General features: G+C 45.6%; 1 protein-coding gene across 13 annotated transcripts in view; it reads right to left on the bottom strand.

The window, feature by feature from the left end:
• The window catches only part of PKNOX2 (PBX/knotted 1 homeobox 2), a 320618-nt gene that overhangs the window by 31572 nt on the left and 275812 nt on the right, over positions 1-13234 (bottom strand). For all 13 annotated transcript variants that reach the window (XM_055095040.2, XM_055095042.2, XM_055095038.2 and 10 more), the window contains one exon: positions 3203-3391. In XM_055095040.2, the coding sequence (XP_054951015.1) occupies positions 3203-3391 (189 nt within the window). The remainder of the gene's footprint in view (positions 1-3202; positions 3392-13234) is intronic.

Raw genomic sequence — 13234 nt, 5'->3', positions numbered from 1 at the left:
CTTTTCCTGGGTTTGTGTGCCTCCCTGTCTCTCTCTGTTGCTCTTTTCCTCCAATTCTTCAGCCTGTCTCTGCCTCCCTCCTGAATGTTGACCCTGCATATTTGGCTTTCTTTCCCTTTATTTTTCTTCCTATTTCTCCTTTCCTCCTTTGGCTTCCCCTTGCCCCTGCCCCCCCCCAACTTTCTTTCTCTCATTCCATTATTTCTTTCAATAAATACTTCCCGGCCATCTTTCTTGCACAAGACCTTGTGGTAGCCACTGCTGGGGTCACAGGGAGAGTACACTAGGACTCTGAAGAGATGAGTCTATTTCAAGAGACTATCAGCAGGCAGAGGCTGGAAATGGCTGTTTTTGGCCTATAATAAGGTGATTTGGTGATTTCAAACATGTAAAATACTGTCTCTGCTCAAAAAGTGTTATCTAGGATAGGAAAATGAGATGAACACAGGGATCTATAATATAAAGTCACAGTGACTTTTGCCATATCGATGGCTCAGCAAGCTCCACCAGTTAGTGGAGTGCAGGAAGCGTCCATTCTGGATGGGGCATCAGGGAGTCCTCCTGAGTGAGCAGCCTTGTTCCTACCCTTGGGGAAGAAGCTGGGTTTGGTTGTGCAGAGATGATGGGGTTGTGGGGGAGGTGTCACCCGAACAGACAGGCATGGAGTGATGGTTACAGCACCTTGAACAGTCAGATTGGCCCACCCGGGAAGGCTGAAGCCAGACCTAGGAGGGCCTTGAATGTCAGGTGGACAGATGTGAAAGCCCTCCTTTCCACCCCCAGGGGCATGGCAAGCAGGGTTTCTGAGCAGGCGAATGACATGAGCAAAGTTAGAAAGATGAATCCAGCAGCAGAAGCTTAAGAGATGCATGAGTGTGCAGGTGGGCTGAGGGATGGCCAGAGAAGGCAGGAGAGCAGGTTAGGAAGCTCCTGTCATAGCCTATGTGTAATCACCGTATTTACCCCCGAAGCCAGAACAAAGCAGGTGGTGGCAGTCAGAGAAAATGCAGGGACAAGTTTGAGTAATACCAAGTAGGAATACCTCACTAGTGTCTTTTCTCTTTCTCAGTGCCTCGCTTGCATCACCCCCTCCCCCACACCTACCACCCAATTGTCTGATTCCTCTTTCCCAGCTGATCAATGGCCTTTCTGCAGTGGCTACCCCAGGGCCAGCTTCACTTCCAGGCAGAGATCTGATGCTTCCAGTGATAGGAATCAAAATTCTTCTCTCTTTCCTTAAAGCTCAGAAGGCTGAGTGCCGGGATTCTCCAGGGGGACTGATTTTTGCAGGTGGCAGCATCTCTGAGACCTTAACCATCCAGAGTCCGCGTTATCCTTTTCTGCAAATCCCACTTCTCCAGTGACCGACTGGTTTCTGCCAACCAACTTGTCAGTCTCAGACCTCCAACCCTGAGGGGGCTGAGGTGGCTGCTAAGCCCTCTGCCCCTCCTTCCTTCCCCCCCTACCCTGGTGCACCCCCAGCTCCAGAGCTCGAGGTGGAGTTGGAGGGCCCAGGAGGGGAAATCCAGTGCCTCTCCAAGGACCTGATTATTTCCAAAGACTTGTGCTAATTTTCTGATATGATCCTCACATCTCTGTGAGGCACTAAATCCTCATTACTTTTCCTGACCGATGCATTCTAATTAGATCAACACTTAAAAAAAATTCACAATAGCCACAGGATGGCTTTCCATCTCATTAACTCCTCACTTATTATTTTCATGAAAATTACTGATAAAAATGTGCATCTCCATTTGGCGAGGCCTCACAGCCTCCTCAGCTCCTATCTTGCATCTCTCCCATCACCGGGACTGCGCAGCGTCACCATGGTAACCCACAATAATAGAAACTAATAAATTACAAACGAGATGCTCGTTGAGCAATTATTGTCCTCTTTTATGCAAGTTTCTTGCTAATTTTGATCATAAGGGAAAGTACAATAAGACTCTGAAGGAATGAGTCTATTTCAAGAGAATATTAGCAGGCAGAAGCCCGGGCGGGTGTTTTTAGATCTGTAATAAAGTGACTTGGTGATTTCAAGCGAGAGGAAGAGGAAGTAAACTTCTTGCCCTATGTCCTGGGCAGTACTCACTACGGAGTCTCACAAAGAGCCCGCTGGGGTGGGTTGGATCTGATACCGAGTGTATCTTTTGTGCTTGTTGTCAAAATGTGCAAAGCAAGGCTGGCCTTCTAGAAGTCAGCCTGTCCCCTCCCCTGACTCCACCAATCTGGGGAGATAGAGTACATGGGTGGTTCCTTAGGGGTCTAGGGACAAAAACGGCACAGCCTTTCTTTGGCACTACTTCCAGCACCTCTCGGCACTCACTCCTAGAAAGTTTACCTGCATCCCCATGCCTGATCGTTTAATGAGAAGAGGCTACAGAGGACTCCTTGGGGACCCTCCAGGTGTCTTCCAGGACTCAGGAGCTCAGTGGAAGGGGAACAAAATCTCAAGCCTGTGGCTTATGCAGATGCCTGTGAGTTGGGCGGGAAGGTATTGCCAGGCAGCTTTCTCGGTTTGTAGGTTTGGGGAAAATATCCCGCCCTGGAGGGGAAACCCCATTCTTGCCCAAAGCGTGTAGTCAGCATTTCTGCATTTCCCAGGTCTCAGGAAGGAGGTGGCAGGGGAACCTGGGAACAGGGTGGTTTGAGGTGACCTTGACCATGGCCCTGAACCTTAGGGGGACAGAGATGCCAGAGTAGCGTGAGTGCCTGGAGAATGATTAGGGAGCAGCGGGCCCATGGGAAGCTGGCTTCACCCATTAGGTGGGCAGGATTCAGGGAATGACTGCTTTCCCCAAGTGCCCTTTCCCAGAAACGCAGATGACTCAGCAAGCCGCGGCCTCTTAAGAAGCCTGTCCCAGCTCATCCTCCAGGAGAGCTTTCCATCTCCTTAGCTCTGGTGCTCATTCTGGGGGATACCTTGGGCCAGAAAGCCAGGAATGATTTTGGACATTGTCCCTCTCCGATCTGGTCATTTTCAAGGGAATACGAATGCCCTGGCAGGGCAGATTGTGTGTAAAAAAGGGATGGGATGGCCTAATGGATATGAAGAAGAGTGCATCAGAGGAGGGCCCTCATGGCAAAGGAACCCAGTGGGTCTAACCCAGTGAAGGTCACCAGGGGACCTTCCTCCACGCCTGGCTCCAGAGCTGGGCTTAGGAGCCTGGCTTAAGAGATGGGACCCAGCTCTGGGTGTTACCTGTGAGTGAAGGTTGATGGAGGGCTGGTTGGGGGAGTAGGGCCCCCCTAGATCATTCCTGAGCAGGTTGTCGCTGTGCATCTTGGTTTTGAGGCAGGTGATGTAACGGTTACAAAAGTCCTTGCAGAGTTCATTGACTTTCTCCAGCTCCAGCAGGTGGATTCTCAGGACCTGGATTGCCTTCACCATCTGTGGAGAGGGAGGAGAGGTGAGCCCAGGTGTTTGCATCCCATTTCCCTCACTGCCTGGACCCCCAGCCCCCACCACCCCAGGGGAGGGGAGCCCACCCCCTGACGTAGCTCATGCTTCCTACACTTGATCTTGGCCAAAAGGCCCAGAAGTGGTAGGCGGTGCCTTCTCATACCCATGACTTCAGTTCTAATGATGGCTCTCTGCTAATTATTCCTTTGCTCTGAGCCCTCTGTTATCACAGCTGTTCTTGAGGCAGTTGTGGTATTCTGAGAACAGCATTGGCCTTAGCGATGGGAGGCCAGGTCCAAGCCCCGGGCCTGTCATTTACTATCTGTGTGAGCTTGGGCAAGTTGCTCAAGCTCTCTGTGCCTTAGTGGCTAACAAATGGGGATAATTAGATTCTCTCTGACAACTTTACAGGTTTGTTGTGAGTGTTGTATGAGGGCGTATACATGGTAGCACATTGTGAGGTGTGAAGGACCAGGCAAGCATGAGGAAGAAGGAGATCAGAATTTCTTATAAGTGCCTCTAGAGCTCAGGGACTGTCTATTCTTAAACAAGCATTCTGAGTGCCTCATGGGATACCGGTTACCTTGTGGACGCTCTGTGGATACTTGCTGACGGACTGAATAATCCAGCATGACTTAGCTGGGCACCAGCTACCTCACTGTCTGCTGTGGCCTTTTCCATGCCCTTTGGATTGCTGTACGGGAGCCTGCTGCCTCTTCAAATGGACATTCCTAACCTTTTCATGGCAAGAAGCTATTTAGCAATTGAAGCTTTGCTCTTTACTGCTGTTATTATCATAAAAAGAAAATACTATGGAAGGTATGGAAAGCAGGGTGAAGAAAACCTGTCTTTGATCCAATCGCCCTAAAGAATGATGATTTTTTCCTGCACCCGTATATTTTAACATAGTTTCAATAACCTTGTGCATGCAATTTTGTTTTCTGTTTTTTCCCTCTAGTTTAGCAAATCTATCTTTCTAAGTGCCAGAATTGTTTTCTCTATCCTCTCTTCTAGACTATGAGCTTTGAGAAGGCAGGGATGATGTCTAATTTGCTCACCATGTTATCTTCAGCACCAACACATATGGATACGGAGTAAACATTTGCTGAATGGGTGAAAGTTATTGAGTAAATATATTTTTAAATGTTGCATATTATTTCATGTGTGTGCCATACTTAACCAGTCTCCTATTGTTAGGTATTTAGATTACTTCCAATTTTTCAATTTTATAAAAAATGTTACAGTGAATATTTTCTAAGCTTATAGCTTTTTTTTTTTTTTTTAAAGTTTCTGCATTATTCTTTAGGATGAATTCCCAGAAGTGACAGGAAAAAAAGCTATGAATGTTCTTGTGGATTATGATAAATATTGCCAAATTGCTTTTCAACAGGGGGTTGTTCAAATGGTGCTAGAATAATTAGACATCCACATGCAAAAAAACTGAATCTTGATTTAAACCTCATACCTTAGATGAGATTAACTCAAAATGGATCAAAGACATAAATGTAAGGCAGAAAACTATAAACCTCTTAAAAAAAAACAGGAAAAAATCTTCAGGATCTAGGGTGAGGCAAAGAGATCTTAGAGTTGACACCAAAAGCGTGATCCAGGCTGGTCACAGTGGCTCATGCCTGTAATCCCAGCACTTTGGGACACTGAGGCAGGAGGATCACTTGAGGTCAGGAGTTTGAGACCAGCCTGGCCAACATGGCAAAACCCCATATCTACTAAAATTACAAAAATTAGCCAGTGGTGGTTGTGCATGCCTGAAGTCCCAGCTACTTGGGAGGCTGAGGCAGGAGAATCGCTTGAACCTAGGAGGTGGACATTACAGTGAGCCGAGATCGAGCCACTGCACTCCAGCTTGGGCGACAGAGCTCAACACCATCTCAAAAAAAAAAAAAAAAAAAAAAAAAAAGATGATCCAGTGAGGAACTGGACGCTGTCAAAATTAAAAATATTCACTCTTCAAAAGACCCTGTGAAGAAGAGGAAAAGACTACATACTGGAGGAGAATATTTGCAAACCAAGTACCTGATAAAAGACTTGTATCTAGGATATATAAAGAACTCTCAAAACAAAACAGTAAAATAACAAGCAACCCAATTAGAACATGGTCATAAGACATGATTAGACATTTCACTGAAGAGGATATACAGATGGCAAATAAGCACATGAGAAGATATTCAATGTCATTAGTCACTAGGGAAATATAAATTAAAACCACAATGAGATATCACTACACACCTATTGGTATGGTTAAAATAAAAGAAATAAATATGACAACACCAAATGCTGGTGAGGAACTGGAGACTAGAACACTCAGACATTGCTGTTAAGAGTGTAAAATGGTACAGCCACTCTGGAAAACAGTATGACAATTTCTTACAAAACTAAATATGTGCGTACCATATGACCCAGCAATTGTACTCTTGGGCATTTATCCCAGAGAAATAAAAACATATGTTCTTACAAAAACCTGTATACAAATTGTTCAAAGCAGCTTTACTTCTAATAGTCAAAAATCGGAAACAACCCAAATGTACTTCAATGGGTGAACGGATAAAGAAACTGTAATTCATCCATATCATGGAATATAACTCAGCAATAAAAAAGAACGAGCTATTGATATGCCCAACAATGTGGATAGATTGCAGGGGAATTTTCCTGAGAGACAAAAGCCAGTCTCAAAGGATTATATACTATATGATGCCATTTACAAAACGTTTTTGAAATGACAAAATTATAGAGATGGAAGACAGAAAGACAGATTAGTGGTTGACAGCGGTAGAGTGGAGGAGGGAGGGAGGAACTGTTCTGTACTTTGCTATAACAATCTTTATGTGGATCTAAGTATATGATAAAATTGCACAGAACTAATTACATGTACACACACACACACACACGAGGGCACGTAAAACTGGTGAAATCTGAATACAGTTGGTGGATTGTTCCTGGCTGTGAAATTGTGCTATGGTTATACAAGATGTGAATCAGGAGCTCTCTGTATGAGTTCTTATAACTGCATGTGAATCTACATTTATATCAAAATTAAATGTAACCGCTAGGAGCGGGTGATGCTTGTTGCTTTTCCAGATCCATTTATGTTGACGCAAGCAATATATGGGATCTCTTTTTAGTCCCACCCTCCTAGCTTTTGGCTAGCTCCTGGATGCCTAGAGGAGAGTTTGGACAATATAAAAAGGGATGGAAACAAGGAAGGAAATCTCTCCCACAGAATTGTGACTGTGAGGTGTGTGTAGAGCAGTGTGGCTTGAAGCCAGCATTACACCCTTCTCTGAGCCTCATTGGCATTTCAAGTGGGGAGCCCACATTCCCTGGGCTGGGCTTGTGGCTTGTCTGATGAGCAGGGATTGTGCTCAACTAATTAAGGGTTTTTGGAGTACTAAATTAGACCAAGTGTCACTCAAAGACAGAAAGCAGCAATTGTGTGTCGTCATGCAGGGCTCAGTCACAAGGTCTCCTCCTAAGAAGTGCCACCTCTGTGGGGCTGAGATTGAGGGAGACTGAACCATCCTAAGCAAAGAGGAAAATGGTGACTTTAGAATGGATCATTTGGACCCCAAAGTGGAGTTAAGTACTTAATAAAGATTTGTTCTTGCCTAATGTTCTACTTGACTTTGGCCACGAACATCTTGGTCTATGTCTCTCAGTGTAATGAGCACAGGATAAGGTACTTAACACATACGCGTTGCTGGATTGTGAATAATACCCAAACGTTTCTTATTCAGACTGTGTCTCAGGCACTGTGTTAAGCCCATTCCAGGCCTTATTTATTCCACACAACCATCTCATTAAGTAGGTACCATTATTGCTCATATTTTGCATTTGAAGAAAATAAAATCCAAAAATATTACGTTTCCTTGCTTAGAGTCACACAACTGGTGAGCGACATGAAGCCAGGTTGCCCCACCCCCGACCCGTGTGCCTTGTCTTTCAATATGGACTCTCAGGATTATGTAGGTAGAGGAAGTGGTAGTATAAAGGGTGCGTGGTTTGGGAGAAAGTGGCTCAGTGACAGCAAGTACGGGGTTCTAGGAAGCCAAATAGCTTTTGAGACATCAAAGTTTAGGATTTCCAGAACCCTTCCTGGTAATGTGCCTTTTCTCAGCTGCTCTGATCTCCCATCTCTCACTCCTGGCACAGCCCCCCGGGGTCCAAACACCTCACCAACACAGGTGCCTGCTTCTCCATGTGCACATGGAGAGGGCTGGACTGTCAGGTCCCTTACGTTTTCTGACTCTCTGAACATTACCAGGACTTCTGCCCTCAATTCACGCCTGATGGTGTTAGAATGAACCCCACACGGTGACCTGGACCAGCCTCTAGGTGGCTGCACAGTCCAAACTCATCAGGACACAGGCTGCATCTTCTCCTCCAGCCTCTCCCGGTCACTGGGCGATGACCTTGTTGCCTCGGACCTTCTCCATATTCTCTCAGTCTGCTGATTAGAAGTCTTTCCTTATATTCAATCGAAATCTCTACCGCCTTAATGTAAAGTGCCTTCTGTAGGCACCAAGAACATCGAGGAACTTCTAGGACCTCTATCAACACAACTTCTTTTTAATTTAATTTTATTCATTCAACAAGTATTGAGTCTTACTATATGCCACATATTGGACCAGGCATCTGACTTGAACAAGTTGTTCAATTAACTTTCTCTTCTCTCTCTCTTTTTTTTTTTTTTTGAGACGAGTCTTGCTCTGTCGCCCAGGCTGGAGTGCAGTGGTGCGATCTCAACTCACTGCAAGCTCCACCTCCTGGTTCACGCCATTCTCCTGCCTCAGCCTCCCAAGCAGCTGGGACCACGCCCGCCACCACGCCGGGCTAATTTTTTTTTTTTTGTATTTTTAGTAGAGACAGGGTTTCACTGTGTTTCCCAGGATAGTCTCGATCTCTTGACCTCATGATCCGCCCGCCTTGGCCTCCCAAAGTGCTGGGATTACAGGCGTGAGCCACCGCGCCCGGCCTAACTTTCTCTTTTCTAGACAAAAATGATCGTCATTCCTTAAATCTTTCTTCTCTTTCCCTTCCCCCTTCCTTCTTTCCTCCCTCCTTTCTTTCCTTTTTTCCTTCTTTCTCACACACATACATATATTCACACATACACAGAGAAAAGTGCACTTACCTATTCATTTATTTTAAATATATAACCAATTTATACTTTATAAAATCAGAAAATACAGGTAAGTAAAACAAAAGTAAAATATACTCAGAAGAGCTTCGCTCAAATAAAATACACGCACAGCATGTTTAAACCAGGTCCGGTGCACAGTGACCAAAAGTGGACTTATCCTTTGGTCTAATAAAGTGCAGCTGAAGGATTACTTTTTTATGGGCTAATGGAATTGGTTTAAAGATTTAAGGAGGTAGAGTAAATCATAATGGTATTCTGAGGCAATGAATATGTAGGACCTGTTCAATATTAGAAAGGTAGGCAACACTATCAATGTTAGGGGGCTGCCTGGCAGGGCAGGAACTCTGTGGGTTCATTGTCAGGCAGCCTGGATTTGAGTCCGAGCCCGCTCTCTGTTAATTGGGTGCTGTTGGGCAAATTCCATGATTTCTCTGAGCCTCAGTCTCTTTACGTGTAAAATGGGGATAACGTTCATCTCTAACTCACAAGATTTGAAAGGGGCTAAAGGAGATAATGATGTAAACATGCTTTATAAACCACAGTAAACCAAATGCATGCAAGTTGTACAAATAATCTCTTCTAATAATGTCTGATATCCCATTGGCTTTTCTACTGCTATTCTACGTCCAGCCAGTGAAAAAATAGTAACTCCAAGGGTCTTTTTTGCTCCCATATTTGTGTTTAGTAAATCATCCTCTATCCTGTGTTTACAATTTTGGATTTTTGTCTCCAAGTTAGAAAATTCTGATTTATTAAACTATTTTTCTAAATGATCGGGGTCATGTGAAAATTTATTCCAAATCTTCTAGAGCAATAACAATGCCACTTAATTCAACATCACGACCAAATGCGGTGAATGCATCCTTAATTCGTCTCCCCAGGTGTTGCTCCATCTTTCAGCTTCTTTCCCTCCCTTCTCTTTCAAAATAATGATTCAGCCCTCTTTTTCTAAGAAGTCTGCATCAAAAAAGCAAAACAAATGCAACCTCACATTTTAGTCTCCTACCACTGTACACGAGTCTCACAGTCCCAGGAAAGTACACAAAAATGGGGTTTCTTATTTTCTATAAAGCCATGTGGTCTGATGTCCCACACTGATTATTTTCTGCCTGGATATTTTGAACAAGTAGTTTGAACTTTATCTGCAAAATTTAGGATGACAATAATACCTACACTTCAGAGTTGTTGTGAAAACTGAATAAGATCATGTATGCAAATGTGTTGGGCATATAGTAGCCATTCAAGAAATGTCAATTCCTCATACCACTGTGGTATGGTCCTCCCTCCATCATCAAATGCCTCTCTCAGTGTTGCCTCTCTTGTAGGATCGTGGCCTTTCCACTTGATAATAATAATTTCTTGCCTTTCAAAACGTTTGTATACACAGCACTTTACAATCTACAAAATGCTTTCTCTCCATTATCTCATTTGAGTCTCATCACCACAGGGACACAGGCAATATTATCTCTCCTAGAGATAAGGAAATTGAGGCTCAGAGATTACGGAACCTATTCAGCTCCATGCAGGAATTAGGGAGGCATCTTTGTTTTGCAGGCACATTCCTTTCACCCTCTCCTTCCTTTTTGCAAATTGGGAAGCTGGAACTATTCTCCCTCACGGACAGAAGGAATTTATAAACACACATTCCTTAACGTGCTATGATATTTCCTGTGGGTCACTGTGCCTGCCAACGCTCAAATCTAATCAGGAATTTTTCCAGACCAGGCCAGCTTGGCCTGACCATTTGGAAGTGTGGGGTCACTAGAACAAAAAATGGGACATGAAAAAAAGGTGAATACCAGTGATTGGAGAACTGCCTGATGATTCGGGGACAAAACAAATATTTTGTGGAAACCATCACGCAAGACAAGTCAAATCATTTTGGAGTCAATAACCTGGCACTCTCCTTCTGATGGCCTCAGAATTTGGGAAAGAAGTGGTACCGAGGAAGGAGGGTGGGCTTCGGGAGTTAGAGCCACTTGGTTCAAATCTCAGCTATGTAATTTATTGGCTATGGGGTTCTTAGTCTTTGATTTCTTCCTCTGTCAAATGGGGATAATAACAACTACTTCATAGGGCTCTTGTGAGAATTAAACAGCAAAGAAGACACTCGGGGCTTTAGGTCTTGGGTGTCTTGGGTCTTCCGCCTACGGTGAGACACTGAAGAATTTACATAATCTCTAAGCTGTAGTTTCCTCACCTGGAAAATAAGATAATAATAGTGACTCCTCAGAGTTGCACTGTGGGTTAAATAAGATGTAGCTAGAAGAAAATGAGAAACAAGACCTGGCCCAGAGAAAGATGGAAGAAGATATTAGCTCCAGAGCTGCTTCGGGTGTGGTCACCGGAGCGCGAGTCTTGCACTGTATTTGATTCCTGCCTGGGCCATGGACCAGCTGCATGATGGTGACTGCATCTCTTGCCTCAATTGCCTCCTCTTAAAATGGGGATAATAGTAACATGTGCCTTGTGGGTTTAGAAAGAGGATTAAATAAGATAATATATGTAAAACAGTTGGAACGGTACCCAGCACCTGGTAAGTGCCCTATAAATGTTCATTATTACTAGCGTTGATGATTCCCATTTCCTTTCCCTTTCCTGGTGTCTGTGGGATTTTCTGCTCCTGTCTAGGCAAAGAGAGCCCGGACTGAAGGCCAAAGTGGCTAAGTCTCTGAATGCCGCTGGCCTGAGGCCTCTGGGCCCAGAGCTCTGGCCTGATTCCTTCAGGTGCCTCCTTATCCACAGCCTCCGGCCTCTGGCTCTGCCTCTTCAGAGTGGGCCCAGGGGCCTGGGGGGCCCTATTTTAGAGCTGGCTTTGCGGTCAGGCAGCCGTAATCTGTCCCTCGAGCCACACCAGAGTCTCATTAAAATGTGCCCCATAAATGTTAAAAAATTTACACATAAAAAAATTCCATGCATGAAACTGAAACCGTACGTTTTACAGCCACGGTTTGAAATCTTGCATAATATATAAAACCTTGGCCCTGCACCGGGGGCCCGTAAATCAGATTTTATAAAACAGAAAGCTTTTACCTTTCAAAGGGTTTTGGGGAACTTGCAAATTTTACAAACTTTACCAACTGCCAGTCAGAGGCTGGTGGGCCCAAGGAGGGGATCTGTGGGCCCAGCTTAGGAATCGTCCTGGTGAGCCCCTGCGACTATGGGAATTGGAGTGGAGGGAGTGAAGGATGAAGCCGGCCTTTCCCAGGGGAGCCAGCCAGGGGCATTGCAGCTTGACCACCATGAGGGTGGAAAGCCACCCGCATCCCCTGGAAATGGGGAGGTAGAGTGTGGGTGTACGGAAAGAGATATCGGGGGCACTTTTATTTGCAAGTGAAGGAGGAGTGGTGGTGTGATGTTGTGGGCAGAGCGGAGGATCAGGAGTCAGCTGACCTGGGTTCTGGTCCTGGCAAGTCACTTCCTTCTGTGAACTTACATCCCAGGCTATAAAAGGAGATAGGGCGTGCTTCTCCCTAGGGTTTTTTGTTTGTTTGTTTGTTTTTGAAATGGAGTCTTACTTTGTTGCCCAGGCTGGAGTGCAGTGGCATGATCTCGGCTCACTGCAACCTCTGCCTACTGGGCTTAAGCAATTCTCATGCCTCAGCCTCCTGAGGAGCTGTGATCACAGACATGTACCACCACACCTGGCTAATTTTTGTATCTTTAGTAGAGACGAGGTTTCGCCATGTTGGCCAGGCTGGTCTCGAACTCCTAGCCTCATGTGATCTGCCCGCCTTGGACTCCCAAAGTGCTAGGATTACAGGCATGAGCCACGGTTCCTGGCCCTCCCTAGGGCTTTTACCTCAAATGGTTGATGAATCTGTTTCTTCTCTGGTAGGGGTGCTGTGGGAGCAGGTGGCTAATGGAGGGAGGGAGGTTCCCACTGAAATCTACAATCTGGGAACCTCTCTGATCTTCGGATCAGCCCTGGGTGACTGTGGGACACAGGGGAGTGTGGTACAGGGCAACTTGCTTGGGGGACAGGGGGGCGGCCAGCTGGGGATGGGGAGGATTTGAGTTCAAATGGGGGGCTTGTTGGGGCTGGAGACCACAGGCTTACAGGGCCTGGGAGAAAGCAGGGCCCAGCTGGGGCTTGAGGACCCTGGGGGAGAGAGGAACTTCCAAGGGACAAAGTTTTTGGGGACCCAAGTGCCCTCCTGACAATCCCTATGAAAGTCAATATTCAAGGGCAAAGGAAAGCTGCCCTGACACACATATATATAAAAAATAAATCTCTCAATTATCTCAGCTCATTTGCTTGGGGTCTCTCATTTTATGTCCCTGCTCGGCTGCGCAGTATATCTGTCCGGATAAAGAGTTACAGTCCATTGGGCTACGTGTGCGGGGTTGTAAAAAATACAGATGCCAAATTAACTGGCTGTGGCACTCGGCAGCTGATTGAGCTGATAATGACACGATCTGACCTTTTTCTAATTTCTAATTATGTGCATCTTGGCTGTGCTGGCTACATGATTCTTGTTCTAATGATGGCTCCGGTGGTTGGCCTCTTTACCTCCCGCTTCCTGACACAGGACCAGGGGTGGGGGTGGCAAGGGGCACTGCTTGACTCCCCACATCAAGTTTCAGGGTCCCGGCCGCACGGTCTCTTTGGTGGCCAGGATATGAAGTTGAGGAACTGGAGCACCTTGACGGAGGGGCCCTGCACTTGAGAT

The sequence above is a fragment of the Pan paniscus genome, chromosome 9, assembly GCF_029289425.2.
Source record: "Pan paniscus chromosome 9, NHGRI_mPanPan1-v2.0_pri, whole genome shotgun sequence".
In the NCBI taxonomy this organism is placed as follows: domain Eukaryota; kingdom Metazoa; phylum Chordata; class Mammalia; order Primates; family Hominidae; genus Pan; species Pan paniscus.
The sequence above is the reverse complement of the archived record's forward strand: the minus strand, read 5'-3'. Positions and strand labels throughout refer to the sequence as shown.